The sequence below is a fragment of the Cupressus sempervirens genome, chromosome 3 (assembly GCF_028749045.1).
Source record: "Cupressus sempervirens isolate cs-2001-9-10 chromosome 3, ASM2874904v1, whole genome shotgun sequence".
Lineage (NCBI taxonomy): Eukaryota > Viridiplantae > Streptophyta > Pinopsida > Cupressales > Cupressaceae > Cupressus > Cupressus sempervirens.
In genome coordinates, this window is record NC_143120.1 from 46,665,398 (window position 1) to 46,684,351 (window position 18,954).

The 18,954-nt window shown below is 36.4% G+C and overlaps 1 protein-coding gene across 1 annotated transcript in view; it reads left to right on the forward strand.

Moving 5' to 3' along the window:
- LOC149564726 (agamous-like MADS-box protein AP1) overlaps positions 1-16,992 on the forward strand; it is a 104,111-nt gene extending 87,119 nt beyond the window's left edge. The window contains exons 6-7 of the mRNA XM_089818277.1: positions 16,188-16,229; positions 16,497-16,992. Coding sequence (XP_089674403.1) covers positions 16,188-16,229 — 42 coding nt within the window. The 3' untranslated portion in view covers positions 16,497-16,992. The remainder of the gene's footprint in view (positions 1-16,187; positions 16,230-16,496) is intronic.
- Positions 16,993-18,954: the final 1,962 nt, after the last annotated feature.

An 18,954-nucleotide genomic window follows, 5' to 3' on the forward strand; every position in this document is an offset into this window, starting at 1 on the left:
AACATTCTCCAGTACAAAAGCATGATAGTGGTAATGATAGATCAGGTAGCCAAATCATTTCAAGATAACCAGGAGGCTTATTTTATGTATCTAAAATAGGATTGGTTACACCAGGGAAAGAAAGGAGTAAGCAGATCATCGAGGCTCATAGTGGCAGATTTCAAATTAGAATACGACCACCTGATTGTGCTTCTCAGTCAAATCATGAGCCTAGCTCGAGGTATGCAATTCAAAAATTGGATGTACTTTATTGATGAAACTGAAAAATGAAAAAAAAAGATTTGATTGGGCTAGGATCATAAGCGAGAATCTAGAGTTGCAACTTAGAACTATACAAAACAAAAAGCAATTCTACATGGGATCCTATTTGTTTTACCTAATTGCTAGATTGTATAAAAGTCTATGACTTAAGGCCTTAGGAGAAATTGGTAATGGGCCAAGGTAATATTTGGTGCATGAATGCTATCCTCAGCTTCATTTGCACAACAACAATGATTACAAAATATTTTCTGATGCCTTTGTCATCAAGACAGCAAGGGTATTACAAGGGACACCTACATTAGAGTAGCAAGAAGTACAGTTTGTCCCAAGAGGGTTCCAAGATGGGTACCTGACAAGGTAGTTTTGATCGAATTGGCTAGGCAACTTGAGCATTATGATAGAATAATGAAACTTGAGGGTAAGACAGGGATTACCTTCTCATTTGGGATTGGCAATGATAGTTGCCCCAACCGTGTCGCCTTTGCAACTGAGGAGAAGGAATTGGAATGGTATCATCTAGGATGGTACAGAGCAAGACAAGGATTCGATCTTCATGGTCTTATCAAGGTATCTCACGAAAATGCATTTAAACATGTTCCCACTATAGAAGACTTTTGGGCCAATCCCAAGGATGATTTTCATGTGAGAACGCTAGCTTTCTTAAGATTGTCGGTGAACATGATGAGAGATATCAAATGGAGAGGCCTTGATATTCCCGATCAACTGGAAAATGATGGAAATGTGTTGAGAGAAGATTATGATATAGTAGAAGTAACAAAATTGAAATCAGTAGATTGGGATGATCATCAAGATCCTTCCTTGGAGGCAGTTACAAGATCAGTTGATTTGCATATCGAGTCATGGTACAATGAAAGGTTAACGAAGCTACAAAGTAAAAGGATTTCCCTTATGAGAAGATGAAGCTAAAAGGAGGTCCAACGGAATTAGTTGGACAGAAGGGTGAAGGAAGTAGCCGGCAACAAGAAACAGTTAGAAGCAAGAAGAGAGCTTTGGAGATTGAGAAAAGCAAAGAACATCCGAAACCTCCAGCAAAGAGACAACACACAACATTGTCAAGGGAAAGTATAATTGAGGCTAGAGGCCAAGAAGATAACACAAGTGAACAAAGGACCGTGGTAGAAGTGAGCTCTGATTTAGAGTCAAGTGCTTACAGTAATAGCACCTTGTACTCTCTTCTCTCAGAAAATCAATGTGGAGATGACATGGCAGTTACTAGTGAATAAGGAGATGGGCCGATTGATATTGAGGCAATAAGTCAAGCACCCGAGGTCGTTGGTGATACTCTGTTAGTCGAACCGAATCCAGATTTAGGGAGATGCACCACACCACTATGGTTAAGGAAAATGCTTATGCCAAGAGGCAAGGTAGTAACTGCCTGAATAGTTGAAGACATCCAAGGATTAATGGAAAAGGGTTATAGAAAGAACCAAAATCAAATAGCAAAAACAGTGGTAAAGGTAATGAAGAGCGACAATGATGGTCACCAAAAGGTTCAGATTGCTATACAAATAGTCGACAAGGCATTGGATGAGATTGCGATCCAAGAATATGAGATAGTGGAGCATAATTTGGGAAGAAACACAGATGACATGGAATGTGAGGAGATTCAGGAAGGTATAGCTTTAATCAGAGAAAGGTTTTGGAAGGCAAATGAAAGGATCATAAAGTTGGAGGCTGAGAACAAATATTGGAGAGATTGCCAGCTTATCCAATAGTTGCACTAGATAACCCGTGCTCAAGATAGCGGGAGCAACCTAGAAGAGATATCAGCTCAACTACATGAAGTCAGGGATTGGATCCATGATACAATCCAAGATGGGCGGAACTTCTTGCCTTCATCTCGACATTCCGGTCATTAGTGACCGTTAGAAACAAGTTCAAAGTATTTGAAGAGGAATGGAAGGATTTTCTTCCGGTCAAGGATTTAGCTATTCCTAGGCTACAGGCATTCATTGGGCTACCAGAGACATATTTGGAAAGGGCCAAGTTGGTTGATGAAAGAGGATTAAGTGCGGTTGAGTCTTGGTTTGTTGCCTTGACTACCAGATTGAGAACACTCAAGGAGATATAGAATGCAGTTGCACAAAACAACCCAAGCGTCGACACTTCCATTTCAACCATGATGAGCAACATTGGGTTGGCACTTGATTTTGAAGACATCATATAAGAGGACATTGATGAGACAAGACTTGGATCAAGATTGGATGAGTTAGGAAATGATGCTATCAAGAAGAAACATTTAGGCACCCTTTCCTCCCTCAATGTCTTTATCGGATTTGCAAAAGAGTATGAGAAGGACCATGAGAAGACACTACAGGCAGCTAGCAGCATGATGAAATTGGCTGAGCTCAAGATAAAGCATACACCTTGCCCTCCCTTAGAGGAAGTCAACGAAAGGCTAGCTAGGTTCATTGCCTTAGCGAAAAGAATGAAAGAAAAAGGGAGATTTATATTAGATCATTTGATGTAAGCCCAAGTGGCAATTTCTCTTTCTTCCAGGGTAGGACAAGTGTCTAATTCTGATTGTCCACCATTTTGGTGCCTTCTCATTGGTTGCTAGTTTTCCACTTTTTTTCATTGGTCCATTGGCGAGGTGGCATTTTCTCATTGGCCGATGGGGTGGCAACCCTAATTAGGGTATTTGGGGTTCAATTTGGATCGTCGATTTTGCCACTTTATCTCTACCGTCGGTTGTACATTTTGGCCTCTATATAAGGCCATTTGCTCTCATTTGTAATGGTCAGAGAAAATTGTTGCACAGATAATACCAAAAATTACTATTCTTTCTCATTGTTGTGACTTGCATGGTGATTAAAAGATTTTGGTGTTGTTGCGACTTGCATGGTGATTTATAACTAAACCACTAGCATCCTAGCGGCTTGTTGGGAAGTTTGTGTGGTAAACTAGTTCATTTTTCTTTGAATCATTGCATCTATGGAGGTGGAGGTGCCGGTTAACTTTCATTAGATTTGATCTCCGTTCGTTTGCTAATTTTTTCGTTCATAGTAGTAGTAGAGTAGCAAGTAGTTTAGAAGTCAGAATTTTGAAGAGGAAAGTTAGAAAGGTGTAAGTCATAAGAACATCCACCCTCCATCACCATCACCTTCTCCATCAACATCATCTAGCATTCACACCGAATCACCATCACCATCATTCCATCAAAGTCCAAGTCATCCTCAAACAAATAGCGTAAGGACGCCTACGTGATTACCAACAAATCACATTGATATATTGAGTTAGTTTCCACAGGTGTAAGGAACATTGGAGTTATTCTCATGTCCCATGAGTATTAACTTTTCAAGAGAGGAATTGTGTGTTTGATACTTCGTATCAGATGCTCAATTGCTAATATGTTATGTGGTATAAAATTTGACATCAACATGACTCCGTTGGACCTTCTTCCTTCGGTTTCATTTTCTCATAAGTAAGGCGTACCTTTTAACTTTGTAATTGCCTTAACTTCCCATTGTACCATGACTCGGTGTGTAGATCAATTGTCATTCTAACTGCCTCTAAAGAAGGATCATGATGATCATCCCAATCCATTGGATTCAATTCTGTTCCATCCACTGTATCATAATCTTCTCTTAGCACATTTTCATCATCTTCCAGTTGATCGGGAATATCAAGGCCTCTCCATTGGATTGCCCTCATCATGCCCACTAACAATCTTGAGAAAGCTAGCTTGTTCACATGAAAGTCATCTTGTGCATTGGCCCAAAAATCTTCTATAGTAGGAATATGTTTGAATGTGTTTTCATGAGATGCATTATAAGACTATTAGGATTGAATCCTTGTCTTGTTCTATACCATCCTAGACGATATCGCTCTTACTCTTTCTCCGCAGCTGCAAAGGCAATAGGATTTGGGCAAGTATCATTGCCTATTCCAAATGAGAAAGTGATCCTTGTCTCATCCTTAAGTTTCATCATCTTGTCATAATGTTCAAGTTTCCTAGCTAACTCCATCAAAACTATCTTGTCAAGTGGGTACCTCGGAAGTCTCGTGGGACAAATTGTACTTCCTGCTACTCTTATGTGTGTAAATTGCGCAAATTGGATGAACCAATTCCCATAGTTCTTAACTTTTGTTTTCGCTTCCAATGAGAGCCTCTTAGCAAGTGTCCCTTGTAATATCCTTACTGTCTTCATGGCAAAAGCGTCATAAAACATCTTATAATATTTGTTGTTGTGCAAATAAAGCTGTGGATAGCACTCATGCACCAAACATTGCCTCGACCCATTGCCAATCACTCCTAAGGCCTTAAGTCCAGGATTTTCGTATAGTCTCGGAATTAGATAAAAAAGATAGGACCCCATGTAGAATTGCTTTTGACTCTGCACTGTTCTAAGTTGCAACTCTAAATTTTCACTTATAATTCTAGCCCAATCAAATTTTCTCTTTCCATTTTCAATTTCATCCATAAAATAGTACATCTAGTTCTCGAATTGCATACCTTGAGCCATGCCCATGATCCGACTGAGAAGCACAGTAAGATCGCCATACTCCAATTTGAAATCTAAGCTAGTGAGCTTTGATGACTTGGTAACTCCCTTCTTGCCTTTCTGTAACTAATTCTTCTTTAGATGAATGAAGTAGGCCTCTTGGTTACCTTGAAAGAACTTGGTTGTTCGATCTATCGTTACCACTGTCATGCCTTTATGCTGGGGAATATTGAATACTTCTTCAACCACTTGTCCATTGATGTTAGCCAACACTCTCTTCCCTTCATCAAAAATGATGGACTTGGTAACAATATCAAACTGGGATGTACATTCCATTACCAATTCTGGACAAGGCAAGGTAGGAGGAAAAATTGCCGCGTGTACAATTTTGCTGTTTTAGATTTTCTTTGCCATGGGGGATTGTCCTTCCTTCAATCTATCCTTCAACTGTACCATGCTCAGCGTGCTGATATTGGTGTCACTTATTTGCCTCACTTTCGAGAAGAAGGTGGTCTTAGGCATCATGTCTTCCTTGTTTTTTTTGGTATGCATTCCTTTTGGGTTCTTGCTTGCACTAACATCTACCATCCTAAACACTTATTCCTTCCCCTTAGTTCTAAATGATATGGACTATATTTATCAATCTCCAACCTTCTTTCTCTCGATGGAATCTAGCTTATTTCTGCATCTCCAAGTTCTATCGCTACACTTATCAATTTTCAAACTTCTTTCCTAGGGATGGGACTACCACTTATTTATGCCTCTTCGTTACCTTAGGATGGACTACACTTAGCTATTTCCAAACCTCAATCCTAGGGTGCTCTAGCTTATTTTTGCCTCTCCAAGTGTACTCTCATGAAATCTACACTTATATCTTCCATCTTCAGCCTACCAAGCAAGAACAAGGAATAGAATCTGCCTTTAAAACCAAACTTCACCTCTAAAAATGAATATAATTTTACCTTAAATATGCCTTTACCAATAACTGTGCGCTCTTCACATTCAGATCAGATCTCGAAAAATTTAATTCCACTTGCAAATATGATGCCCTAGCAAAAATCAGAGTTTTGACTTCCTTGTAATCGACCACACTTGTCAAAAATCAAGCCTTAAACCACATTGCCCTTTCACCAAATAAAATCGTCAAATTCTGAATGGAGAAATTGCTGCTAAAGATGGAGAAATCAGACTTACAAAAATTAGATTTGCTCCAAAAATTGCCCCAGGGTAGAAATTCGCCCAAGCAAAGAGTAGAAAAAATGCTGCCAAGAAATGTAGAATCTGCCTAAAAATCACTCCAATAGAATCTGCCTAAATGGGAGGAAGGAGGAAAAGGAATGAGGAAATAAGAGGAGGGGAAGCCCCTTTTATACCAAACCTTTTGTCTCTCCAAGTGGGCAGACTTGCTTGGAGGGAAAACAAATTTAAGTTACTCCCTGAAAATGGCCTAGATTTAAATGCAACATTAAAATTACTTAGCCTATAGTGAAATTGGCCCATTTTATTGCTAGTTTTGATTAGAAATTGCAAAATAGAAACAAAGTAAGCCTAGGAGATGTCAAAATTTTCTTTTAATAATATTTTGGCAATTAAAATATCATTAAAATTGAATTTAGAAAAAGAAATAAATTTTCAATTCCAAATTACCAATTTCCTTTAATATTTTTAAAATTCTCTAGGCAAAATTTCAACCAAATTAATGAGATTTTGCAATTCAATCCAATTTCAGTTTTGCAATACATTACAATTTTTAAACAAAATAAATCCTTTTCCTGGCAATCAAAATTCAAACTCCAATTTCAATTTCACTATCAAAAATTTCTTTTTCACCAAAAAATTTCAAGATTTCCAAAATTACTAAATCTAACAAATTCATTTTGAAAATGCTCAAGCTTATACAAATTTTTCGAGTTTTTAAAAATCCATATAAGTCCAAGATTTGCGATTTTATCCTCCCATATATTATTTTAACTATTGAAAAAAATATTGTTGTTGAATTCTCTTTGGCCTAAGAATAAAATTACATGTTCGGGAAAATCAAGTTTGCACCGAGTAAAAACATATCAAACCCCCTCCTGGCCCGAAAGCATCCAAGGTGTAAAATTGTCAATTCAAAAAACTCTGGACGATTACAAAATTTGCAAAGGCAACCAAAAAATTCCCAAAATTTGCAAAAATTGTCAAGGCTTGCCCAAAAAGGGGTCCCAAAAGATAATTAAAAATGAAAAGATGTCCCTAACTCTTTGATTTCTATGTAGATATAGAGTGAGTATCATTTGGATCCAAAGTAGTAGAGAATGTCTTGTCTTTTTTGATAACTATAAGAGGAAATTGGAATTCAATTATATTTAGACATAAATGAATCTTTCAACACTCTAAAATATTATGTAGAGAGTGTAAGGAAGCAAAGGTGCGCGGAATCGCTTCCTACGCTAATCTTTGAGAGGACGATTATGCAAATCAAAGTAACTATTGCAAAGATCTCAAAAAATGCATAATAACATAATCAAAATAACAAATAACACACAACACAATGATTACCATGGGGAAACCCTTCCGGGAGAAAAACCCCACCCTCCAAAACTCGCACAATGTATTATCAAACCAAAATGATTACAATACACTTGCAATGCAAGTTCTTACAGGAGCGCATCACCACAACTCGAACTTAGAGAGACTCTTAGCACCAGTCTTGCAAACTAAATTACAGAAACACCTCCCCAAGCCCTCTTTTTATAGTGATTTTATAACCTAGAAACCACTTATGGTTTTACAAAACCATGGGCAAAACTACCATGCCACATGTTACCCATTTTTGACATTTACATTTCCAATATGGAAAAACAACCAGGTTAAAATAGTAATCCCGTCCACAATTTTGTCTCTTAGTCTAGACCCCCATAAAAGTCACCAAATGAGTCATCAAGGCTCTAAAAAGGACCTAACTATATTCTACTATGGACAAGACTCATTTTAACAACTCACTAACCATTTTCCAATGCATAAACAAGTGGAAAACTTCCACAAACAAATTCTGGAATTTTCCAAGAAAGGATTGCAAGGTTGAGACACATGTTTCTCAACATTCTCCCACTTGTCGAACACCTTGCAAGAGTCAAGGGATCCAAAATATCATGGACTTAATTGCTAGGGGCCGAGAGGCCCATAGACTCTAAACACCATCTGAATTTTTCTGTGCTCACGGGCTTAGTTAATGCATTACAACATTCATCAAAGTCTACCTTTTCTAGCTTCACCTTGCCGTCCTCGATCATATCTCTCACAAAATGATATTGTACATCAATGCGCTTGGTCCTCGCATGAAAAGTCGGGTTCTTCGCTAGGAAGATTGCACTTTGGCTGTCACTATAAATTGTCACTGCACCTTGTTTGAACTCTATATCTGAACACAATCTCTTTAGCCAGATGGCTTCTTTGCAGGCATGAGTAGTTGCCATATACTCTGCCTTAGTAGTGGACAAAACGACTACAGCCTGTCGCTTACTCATCCAACTGATTGCACCACCAAATAATGTAAACACATATGTACTGGTGGATCTTCTTCTATCAACATCACCAGCCCAGTTTGAATCGACATAGCCTCGAATATCCAAGGAATGCTCACTTCCTGTTCCATGAAAACATATTGAGTACTCTGAGGTACCTCGCAAGTATCTGAAAACTCTTTTTACTGCATCCCAATGTGCTCTTCCTAGATTAGACATATAACGGGAAAGTACTCCCACTGCTTGGGCAATGTCTGGTCTTGTACAAACCATAGCATACATCAAACTTCCAACAACACTCTGATATGGTACTCGACTCATCTCTTCCATCTCCAATGGGGATGTAGGACATTGTGAGCTAGAAAGCTTTGTTCCCATAGTAACAGGAGCACTCAATGGTCTTGCATCCTGCATATTGAATCTTTTCAAAATAGTAGAAAACATACTTACTTTGGCCTAGCCAAAGCTTTCTGTTCCGTCTATCTCGTATAATCTCCATTCCCAGAATGTGCCTAGCTGCACCAAGATCTTTCATTTCAAACTTTATTGAGAGTTGAGATTTTAACTCTAAAATCAAACCTTTTCCTTTGCCAATAAACAACATGTCATCGACATACAAGGCAATAACCAGAAAACCATCACCATCAGATTTGAGATATATACAGTGATCAGATTTAGATCTAACAAATCCAAAACTCAACACATATGTATCAAACTTTTGGTACCACATCCTAGGACTCTGTTTTAAACCATACAAGGATTTCTTCAATTTACAGACCAAATGACTTTTACCTTTCACCACATAGTGCTCTGGCTGTGACATGTAAATTTCTTCCTCCAAATCTCCATGAAGGAAAGCAGTTTTCACATCCATTTGCTCGATCTCTAGATCATAAGCTGCTGCAATAGAAAGCAAAAATCTAATGGATGTCATTTTGGCTACTGGAGAAAAAATCTCACCATAATCTACTCCCTCAACTTGAGAGTAACCTTTTGCAATCAAACGTGCTTTATACTTTTCAATGCTTCCATTTGAACCCATCTTCCTTTTGAACGCCCATTTACAACCAACAGGCTTCCATCCTTCAGGCAATGGTACAAGGTCCTATGTTCGATTCCTCTTAAGAGCTACCATTTCTTCATCCATGGCTATTTTCCAAGACTCTGAATCATTCATACCAAGAGCCTCTTCTACAGATCTCGGTTCATCAATGTTAGCATTCAATGCAAATATGCACCTTTAATCATCAGGAGAATACCCATACCTTTCAGGTGGTTTCCTTTGTCTAGTAGATCTTTGAACAAGATCTGGTTCAGGTTCAGGAGGTTCAGGTTCATGATTAGGTTCTCCCTCTTCCTCTGATGATTCAGAACTCGTAGAGCTCTCTTCAACATCTCGTCTTTCTAAGGGCCTTGATTCAACTTTCTCAGGTGTAGCAGGAAGTTGAATCACATCTTTCTTTTCTTTAATTTGTTCTGGCTACACTGTAACAGAAGAAGGCTTAGTTTCTCTAAAAATAACACTTCTGGAATAAAATACTTTTTTTGCAATAGGATCCCAAAGCTTGTATCCTTTCACACCATAACTATATCCGATGAAGATACATTTGACAGCTTTGTTGTCCAATTTTGTTCACTTCTCCTTTGGCACATGAGCATATGCCCCACAACCAAACACTCTCATATGTCTAAGTGAAGGCTTGTGGCCCGACCACGCTTCCATTGGCGTCTTATCAACAAGAGCTGATGTAGGAGACTTATTTATCAGGTAGCAGGCAGTGGCTACAGCTTCAGCCTAGAACTTTTGTTTTAGTGCAGCACCACTCAGCATACTCCTAGCCTTTTCCATCAAGGTCCTATTCATTCTTTCTGCAACTCCATTATGCTATGGAGAATACGGAGTTGTCTTCTCTCTTTTAATACCACAATCTTTACAAAATGTGTCAAAAATATTGGAGCAAAATTCACCACCATTATCAGTTCTCAAGCATTTTATTTTCTTTCCAGTCTGCAATTCAACCATTGCTTTAAATTCTTTGAAATGACTGAAAACTTCAGCTTTACTCCTAAGAAAATAAACCCATGTTCTTCTACTAAAATCATTAATGAAAGAAACATAATAAACTAATCTATCAATAGAAGGAACATCAACTGGACCAAATACATCTGAATGAATTAGATCCAAAATACATGAAGACTTATGAGAACTCGAGTAAAACTAAATGCTGTTTTGTTTACCATAGATACAATGCTCTCAAAAATCAAACTCAAGATTGCAGTCATTCAACCCATCAACAAGGTTCTTATTTTTCAAGGTCCGTAGGCCCTTCTCACCTAGGTGGCCGAGTCTCTGGTGCCATAACATAGTCTTCTCTGCAGACAACTTTGATTCGGTAGACAGAGCACCCTTGGGTACCCAAAAACCACGACCATTTGTTGAAAGAGAAACTCTCTCCTTCTCCAATTGAGTAGTCTTTTTCACAATCTTATCAGAAGTACTATTGCACTCGACTGTGCATGCATCAAGTTGGTACAATGTACCCAATCTACTTCCTCTTGCTATTACCATAGCGCCTCTAACCATTTTTACACCTGCTTCAGAAAACTGTACATGCACACCCGCATCTATTAACTTACTAACAGATAACAAATTCCTTGCTAGTTCAGGGATATGCAAGACACCATCAAATCTTCTGATTCTACCATAAGAAAATTTCACACGAATACTTCCACGACCAACAATATCAAGTACTGAATTATCACCCAAATACACCTTACCACCATCAATATTTTCATACTTACTAAACCAGTTCCTATTAGGAGTCATGTGGAAAGATGCACTTGAATCTATTAACCATGCATTTTCACCTGCATGAGTTGCCAAGGCTGCAATGAAAGCATCTCCATCTTCCTTCTAAGACTCAGAATTAGAATCTTGCTTCTTTTTCTTCTTCTTTTTCTTCTCCTCTTTGCAGTCCTTTCGGAAGTGTCCAGGTTTGCCGCAATTCCAGCAGATTGCCTTGGACTTACTAGAGGATTTCGATCTCCCCTTATTTTTGGACTTAGAATGGCCATACTGCTTTTCGTTCTTGCCTCTTTCTTTTGGTCTTCCGCGAACACTCAAAGCCTCTTTAGCATTCAGAGAGACCTTCCTTCTCATCTCCTCAGAAAGTAGAGAACCAACAACGTCCTCCATCTTCAAGACAACTGAAGTGCTCCCTATAGCCATCACAAGACTATCCCATGAGTCTGGCAACGAACATAACAAGATTTGACACCTTTCTTCTTCATCCATTGGCACCCCTACTGAGGTCAATTGAGTCACCAACATATTAAACCTTTCTAGATGCTTAGAAATTTGTCCACCTTCTTCCATTCTCAAGGAATACAACTTCTTCCTCAAGAAAATCTTATTCACAAGTGATTTCGCTTGATAGATCTCACTAAGCTTTTTCCAAAGCTTCTTCGCGGTAGGTTCTTCATGGACATTAATCAGAATCGAGTCTGCAAGACACAATCTAATTAGACCTTTAGCTTTTCTATCATTCAGATCATATTGTGCGGCTAATGTTGGATCTGTGGGTCTCAGCTTGTTCTCATCAATTGCATCCCATAGATCCCGATCAGACAACAGATCTTCCATCTTCAGCTTCCACATCTGAAAGTTTGTGCCAGAAAACTTTTCAACATCAATTCTCCTTGACATGCTTGCCATCTTTTCAATCCTGCAACATAGAAATGAAATGCTCTGCACAAGCTCCCACTCAAACCTTGATTAGCTAAAAAATCCCTGTACCCAACAAATAGAACCAAAACTGGCCAGGCTCTGATACCACTTGTAAGGAAGCAAAGGTGCGCGGAATCGCTTCCTACGCTAATCTTTGAGAGGACGATTATGCAAATCAAAGTAACTATTGCAAAAATCTCAAGAAATGCATAATAACATAATCAAAATAAAAAAGAACACACAACACAATGATTACCGTGGGGAAACCCTTCCGGGAGAAAAACCCCATCCTCCAAAACTCGCACAATGTATTATCAAACCAAAATGATTACAATACACTTGCAATGCAAGTTCTTACAGGAGCGCATCACCACAACTCGAACTTGGAGAGACTCCTTCTAGCACCAGTCTTGCAAACTAAGCTCAATTACACAAACACCTCCCCAAGACCTCCTTTTATAGTGATTTTACAACTTGGAAACCACTTATGGTTTTACAAAACCATGGGCAAAACTACCATGCCACATGTTACCCATTTTTGACATTTACATTTCCAATATGGAAAAACAACCAGGTTAAAATAGTAATCCCGTCCACAATTTTGTCTCTTAGTCTAGACCCCCATAGAAGTCACAAAATGAGTCATCAAGGCTCTAAAAATGACCTACCTATATTCTACTATGGACGAGACTCATTTTAACAATTCACTAACCATTTTCCAATGCATAAACAAGTGGAAAACTTCCACAAACAAATTCTAAAATTTTCCAAAAAAGGATTGCAAGGTTGAGACACATGTTTCTCAACAGAAAGAAGAAAGAACTGAAAAAGTTGAAAACAAACTGAATTAGAGACAATTATATTGTTTTTAAGATATGTTTTGATAGTATTTTATTAGAAAGCAATTGCTTCTATTAACTAAATTTAATATTTTAGATAACAAATCTTAATATATACTTCATTTCTCTGTGTGACAATTCTTGAAATCCTTCTTGTCGTAGTGACATTTTCTAATCCCAGTATTTTTATTGTACTCCACTATCTGTTACCTAACTGGCGAGGAATCACCACATAAATGTCTCAGTACAAAGAAATTTCCAAGGAATGAGATATAAGAAGGCAAACATTAAGCAATAGGTGAAACTTGTTATTTACTTGATAGAATAACATCACTGGCGTAAGTGTTGATTTTCATGGAGTAATGTAGCATCTATTCACTGCTGTACATAAATAGATTTTATTACTCGAGCTGAAAGACGCTTAACTTTCAGTTAAAAATATTTTTAATATTATGGATTGATTTCTAATAATTATGATACTTTACTTCTACTTTTTTACATCTTTGTAATTTGAATATAAAACATTTTAGTGTTTATTCTAATATTATTTTGATAATCTTTACTACAAAGATATAATAATAATATATAAAATATATGCATTAATATTTATTTAATTTTAAGTTATTTATTTTATTTATCAATTTACATTTACACAATGTTGGTAAATAGATTTGTCACTGTAAAAGCGGCCTAACAGAGTGTATGTGGCAAACCGTTCACAACAGTTGGATAGGCCCTTGGTATGTGGCTTTCTTTTGTGTTTAGAGGGGCAGTTCCGTCGTATGATATAATTTATGAAGTTTTCAAAATAAAAATGAAATCAAACTTTAAAAGATGAGAAAGCTCATGATGACGAATGCACCACACGACTTCACAGCTTTCTTGAATTAACATAAATTGCTAATAACATCAATCAACATATACACTTGAGAACTATTACTAGCACAATGCTGATCCAAAGATTCATAAACATCTGCACCATACCGTGAGAATGTTCATTGCAAAGAGAATCAACATTTCTAACAATTTAGATTCGGAAGAAGAGTACTCAAATTTTACGTTCTTTTATTTTCTTGCACCAAGAACCTAAGAGGAATTTCTAATTACAAAGACAAAATTTGTACATACTTTCCAAATATCATCTTCTAATCAAAATTTTAGTATAGTGCTCCCTTTTTCTAAAGTCCAAAAAGTCCCTTACAAAGCCAAAAATGACTCCTTATATAGACACCGAGGTTAAGAACTACCTCTTCATGGTTAATAACTACTTCCAAAATGCGTAATTTTGAAGAAGTTAATTAACCTCACTAAAATTAACCACAGAATGACACAAGTCACTGATTACAAAAATAGAGAACTAAAGCTATTACAATGCATAAAGGATAAGGTATTGGTGTTATAAAAAATGACATGTACAAGAGGATCCCTCTTCTTTAGTGAGATGAGTCCCCACTATGTAAGACCACAAACTTTCCAGTTCAATTGGGATTATGTCTTCAAATTTGCAAAATAGAGAACATTGTTAGAAAAAATAGTGGGCATTTTCTCAGCACTTGGAACCGAAGAGCGTTGGCACTATCTTCTTTGCACAGGCTGAAAGAATGCTGACAAAGGTTAAAGATTTTGGCGTTACACCTTCTAGTTGCATTTGGTTAAATAGCTTCAATGGTTTTCCGGCAAGCTTATTTTGTGTATATCCTGCTATCATTGAATTCTCTGCGAACACATTTCGTTTACACATTTTGTCAAACAATTTGTGCGCCTTTTGAACCCTTCCACACTTTGTATACATATCTATAAGCGCAGTCACAACCACCACATATGATAAAAATCCACCTCTGATTATTTTGTTGTGCAACTTCATACCTTGATTCAATGCTTCCGTTTTGGCCTATGCTGGGAGAATGCTGGCAAAAATTGATGCGTTCCTCTTCACACCTGCCAACTGCATTTCCTGAAACATTTTGATGCCTTCGTTAACAAACCCATTTTGTGCATATCCAAGGGAACAATATCAAACAATTCGCATGCATTAGAAAGGAAAGCTGGGTACGATCCTTGCACTGAAAATTATGCATTAATATATTACAATTGTAGAGATGTGCAAGAAGCTCTTCATGCTAATACCACCGGTATTCCTTACAGTTGGGCTGATTGCAGTAATATTCTTTTCAACAACTGGAATGATTCACAATTCTCAATGCTTCCCATTTACAAAGAGCTCATGAAAAGAGGCCTCAGAATTTGGGTTTTCAGTGGTGATACCGATGCTGTAGTTCCAGTGACAGCAACCAGATTCTCTTTATCTCATCTCAAACTCCCTGTTAAAACTCCTTGGTATCCATGGTACACAAATAATCAGACTGTTGGTGGGCGGAGTGAAGTATATGAAGGGCTGACATTCGCCACAGTGAGAAATGCTGGGCATGAAGTTCCTCCTCACTGCTCATCAGAAGATGGTCCTTCCGTGTGTGGACAAAATGAAAAGAATTGTATCCACGAATTAATCTGTATATGATCAAATGGTTTTGGATTTTGATTTTACACCTCTGTCAGATGATAGGTAGTGACTATTTGAAAATCCTTTGAGTATCTTGTAATCATCAATTTCACAGAGGGAAATTTTCTCAATGTATTTGCAGTAAGAGAATCAAGAACTTGGCGAACTCGAATGCCCTTTTCTTTGCCTCTGTATTTTACCCATTGTCTCTACTTTTCATTTCCTTCACTTTATCATTTGAAAGGTTAATAACCGTCTTAGAAACACATATTTTGGACTCGAACATTAACTTCTTTTTAAAAAAGGTTAATGGTTAATGATTTGGTTTGGAATACGTGTTTAAACCTTAACTTTTTTAGAAGTAAATGGTTAGTGATCAAGTTGAAAATACGTATTTGGTCCCTTCCATTAACCTGTGAGAACTCGGGAACAAGATTTTAAAAATTCTAAGTGCTGGACGGAGCTGGTGATTGGCCGGAAGATTTGAAATCATGAATTGGATAAGTCTTCGAACACTTTACAGATTGAATTTTTATGTTCTCTTGCACATTTTGATTGAAAATTTTAAAATTTGGATATGATAAATACCAAGACAACACACAATAATAATTTGGGTCTTATAGACACTTTACATCTACCAATTTGCTAGCTTGATCCCTTGTATTCTGTACCCATTGTTGGATTATGATGCTTTCAATAAGATTTAATTAGCTGTTAAGAGTCTTGAGTTTGTTGTCAGACAATTGTAGAATTACAGTTAATCGTCAAACAATTTTATATGAAACTGTTAGATTAAGGCATTCAGGAGACATAAATATTTAATTGTACTTGTGAAAAATGAATGTTATTTTGGTTTGAAAATAGCTGATAATTGTTTTTGTTAACTAGGCACAATCATTGGTGGAAGAAAACGCTAAACTTGGTACATAGGTAAGAGACTCTCTTATCCTTTTCCTTCACTGTCGTCCCAAAGCCTTACTTTTCTCCTTTACACCCAGTGAAGTTGTCAATGTCGGATCAGGAAATATTTATGGACACCAACAGACGAGTCATGTATAATATTTGAAGCAGATACTGTAACTCAACAAGAACTGCCTTACTAACAACCTATCGTAATTTAGATGTTTAAATTCTGCTGCCTTATTTTTTAAAAATCTTGATATAATAAATTATGATAGAGAGAGAATGTGGATGCAGCCTTTTATGGATTGGAAGGACACGTCCAATCGTCATCATGTATATTTTCACTGTGATCTGGTGTACTGCGGAGCTCAACTAAAGTGGATACGGTGCTCTTGAAAGTTATAAATGTCTTACATTTCCTTTAGATTGACTTGTAAACTGTGCCTGATAGAGTTATAATTTTGTAAGCTGCAGATAATATTCAACTGAAACTAATGTGGGGATTTCCTGCAATTTTAATTCTTCGTAGCAATTTTCTATCAGGTCATACATTTCTCTCCAGCAAAAGATAAGCAGAGCTACTTATATTCGAAAGGTTATTGTTGTGGAATTTTATACACCTGTAAACAACTTAGGTTTATGTGATTAGTGGTGGCATAGGCAGTTTTTAGAACTCTTACGTTCACAGCTAGTGGTAATGTTAACGTTGATGTTTGATCTTAAACTCACATTTAAGAACACTAATTCTGATTGATTTAATTGACACAAGACCCATACTTTGAAAGCGGAAGATGACATATTGTCTTAGTGTGTCTTTATGCGTTTATCACTGCTCCTTTAGAATTGTTTATATGTGGTTAACCTGCATTTTGTCTCTTTTAAGATCTGCCTTAAAATAATCCAAACCACTTTAGATCTCAGCAAATCCAAGTGAGGGTCAGTTTATCTCTAGCTATATTCTCATAAAGAAAGTGGATGAGTAGGGGAGATAAGAATTTTGTACGCTGGTAGGACTACATTGGCTGGTTGTCTAACTTATGCCGCCCTAGGTTGGTGAGAATGAATATTAACATTTGTTGAACATTAATTTTGTTTGCAGATTTTCCCTTGTAATCGATAACTTAAATCCCAATTGTAATATACTTGACTCTTTAGATTCACTCATTTGTAATACAATCATTCAAATTATCTTGATTTCAATGTTATTACCTTGTATTTTCTATGAAGTGACTTTTCTTTTTCATTTCATCTGCTATGTGCAATTCAAGATTTTTAATCCTTATTGCAGGGATGGTGTCTCGCATGCTACCCATGGAGTCTATCCATGAGTAGTCTATCCATTTATTCCTACTGTAAATTCCATCAATTCAATCAGTACTAATTATCAATTGCAATACAGATACATGTTTACTATCTAGAGTTTGAACTTTTAGTCCTCGCAACATCCAAAATTTTCTTCACACTGTTTAGTGCAAAAATATTATTTAGTTTGCATGGTAACAAAATATATGTATTATTGTACAATCAATACTAAAATAATGTAGTTGTATTCTTCATCATATTTACTCGTATAATTCAAACTATATATATATAATTCAAATTTTTATATATAATTGTATTAAAACATCAAGTTCACATTACATAGTATTTATTTTCAATTGCAATATAAGAATTTTTACCACTATTATGTTGAAACATCAAGTTCAAATTACATAATACATTTTCTAAATTTGCTATAATTGAGACTTTTAGTTTCGATTATAACAATGAACATATGCATCTTACCCTTGTTTCCAATGTGTTTAAAAAACCAAAATAAGTTCCCAATGTGTTTTAAAAATAAATAAATTGTAAGCATGATCCTTCATGTGTCTTTTTCACATGGTCATTGTCAATCCTTAACACAAACACTTTGAGAATTAATGTATTGAGATGGATTTTGGTTTTCATGACCCTTGCAGTAAATGAAGGATATGATGGATCTTATAGTAATGTACTAAGATGACTTTACCAACTACTTCAACTAAGATGACTTTACAAGTACAAGAACATCATTGCAATTTCTTTAGTGATCTACAACATTCAAGAGATAAAATAAACTAAAATCATGCATTTTGATATGTCCAAATTTATGAAAAGGACTAAGGACATTAATAAGAAAACTCATCTACTATCGACCTTGATGATATTTTTAAACCCAAAATTTACTTTAGCCTAGACTTATAACTTTTATAAGGAGATTTGAACCACCAAGGATAAATATGGTAAGGAAATTATGATGTTGAATTTATAAGCTATTGACAAGATTCCCAAGTTTCTAGTCTTGCCTACATAGGTTGGAGTGACAGTAGAAAAAATCAAGTGCATTATAATGAGAATGGAGAACATTGCGAAAATACTGACAATACTAATTGGCTTTTTCAAATTGAAGACAACATTATCAATGAAATGACATTCAACACTCTACAAGAATGACTTTAGAGAGAGGTTAAATGATCCAATCACTCTCCTTAGCAAGTTGAAAGGGTTAAATTAGTAAAGAAATGTTTTAAACATGTATGCACATATGTATTTCTATAATAAAGAAGATACACAACATATATTCTGAAGTGAATTGGTTAATGATTCTTTTAGTAACTATGACAAGTTTCTACTACTCTCAAATTTTACATAAAGTCCTATCTACTATTGGAATTACAATAGGGAAGGTAAACTTCTACATATCTATCTCACATATTCAATAAGTAAATTG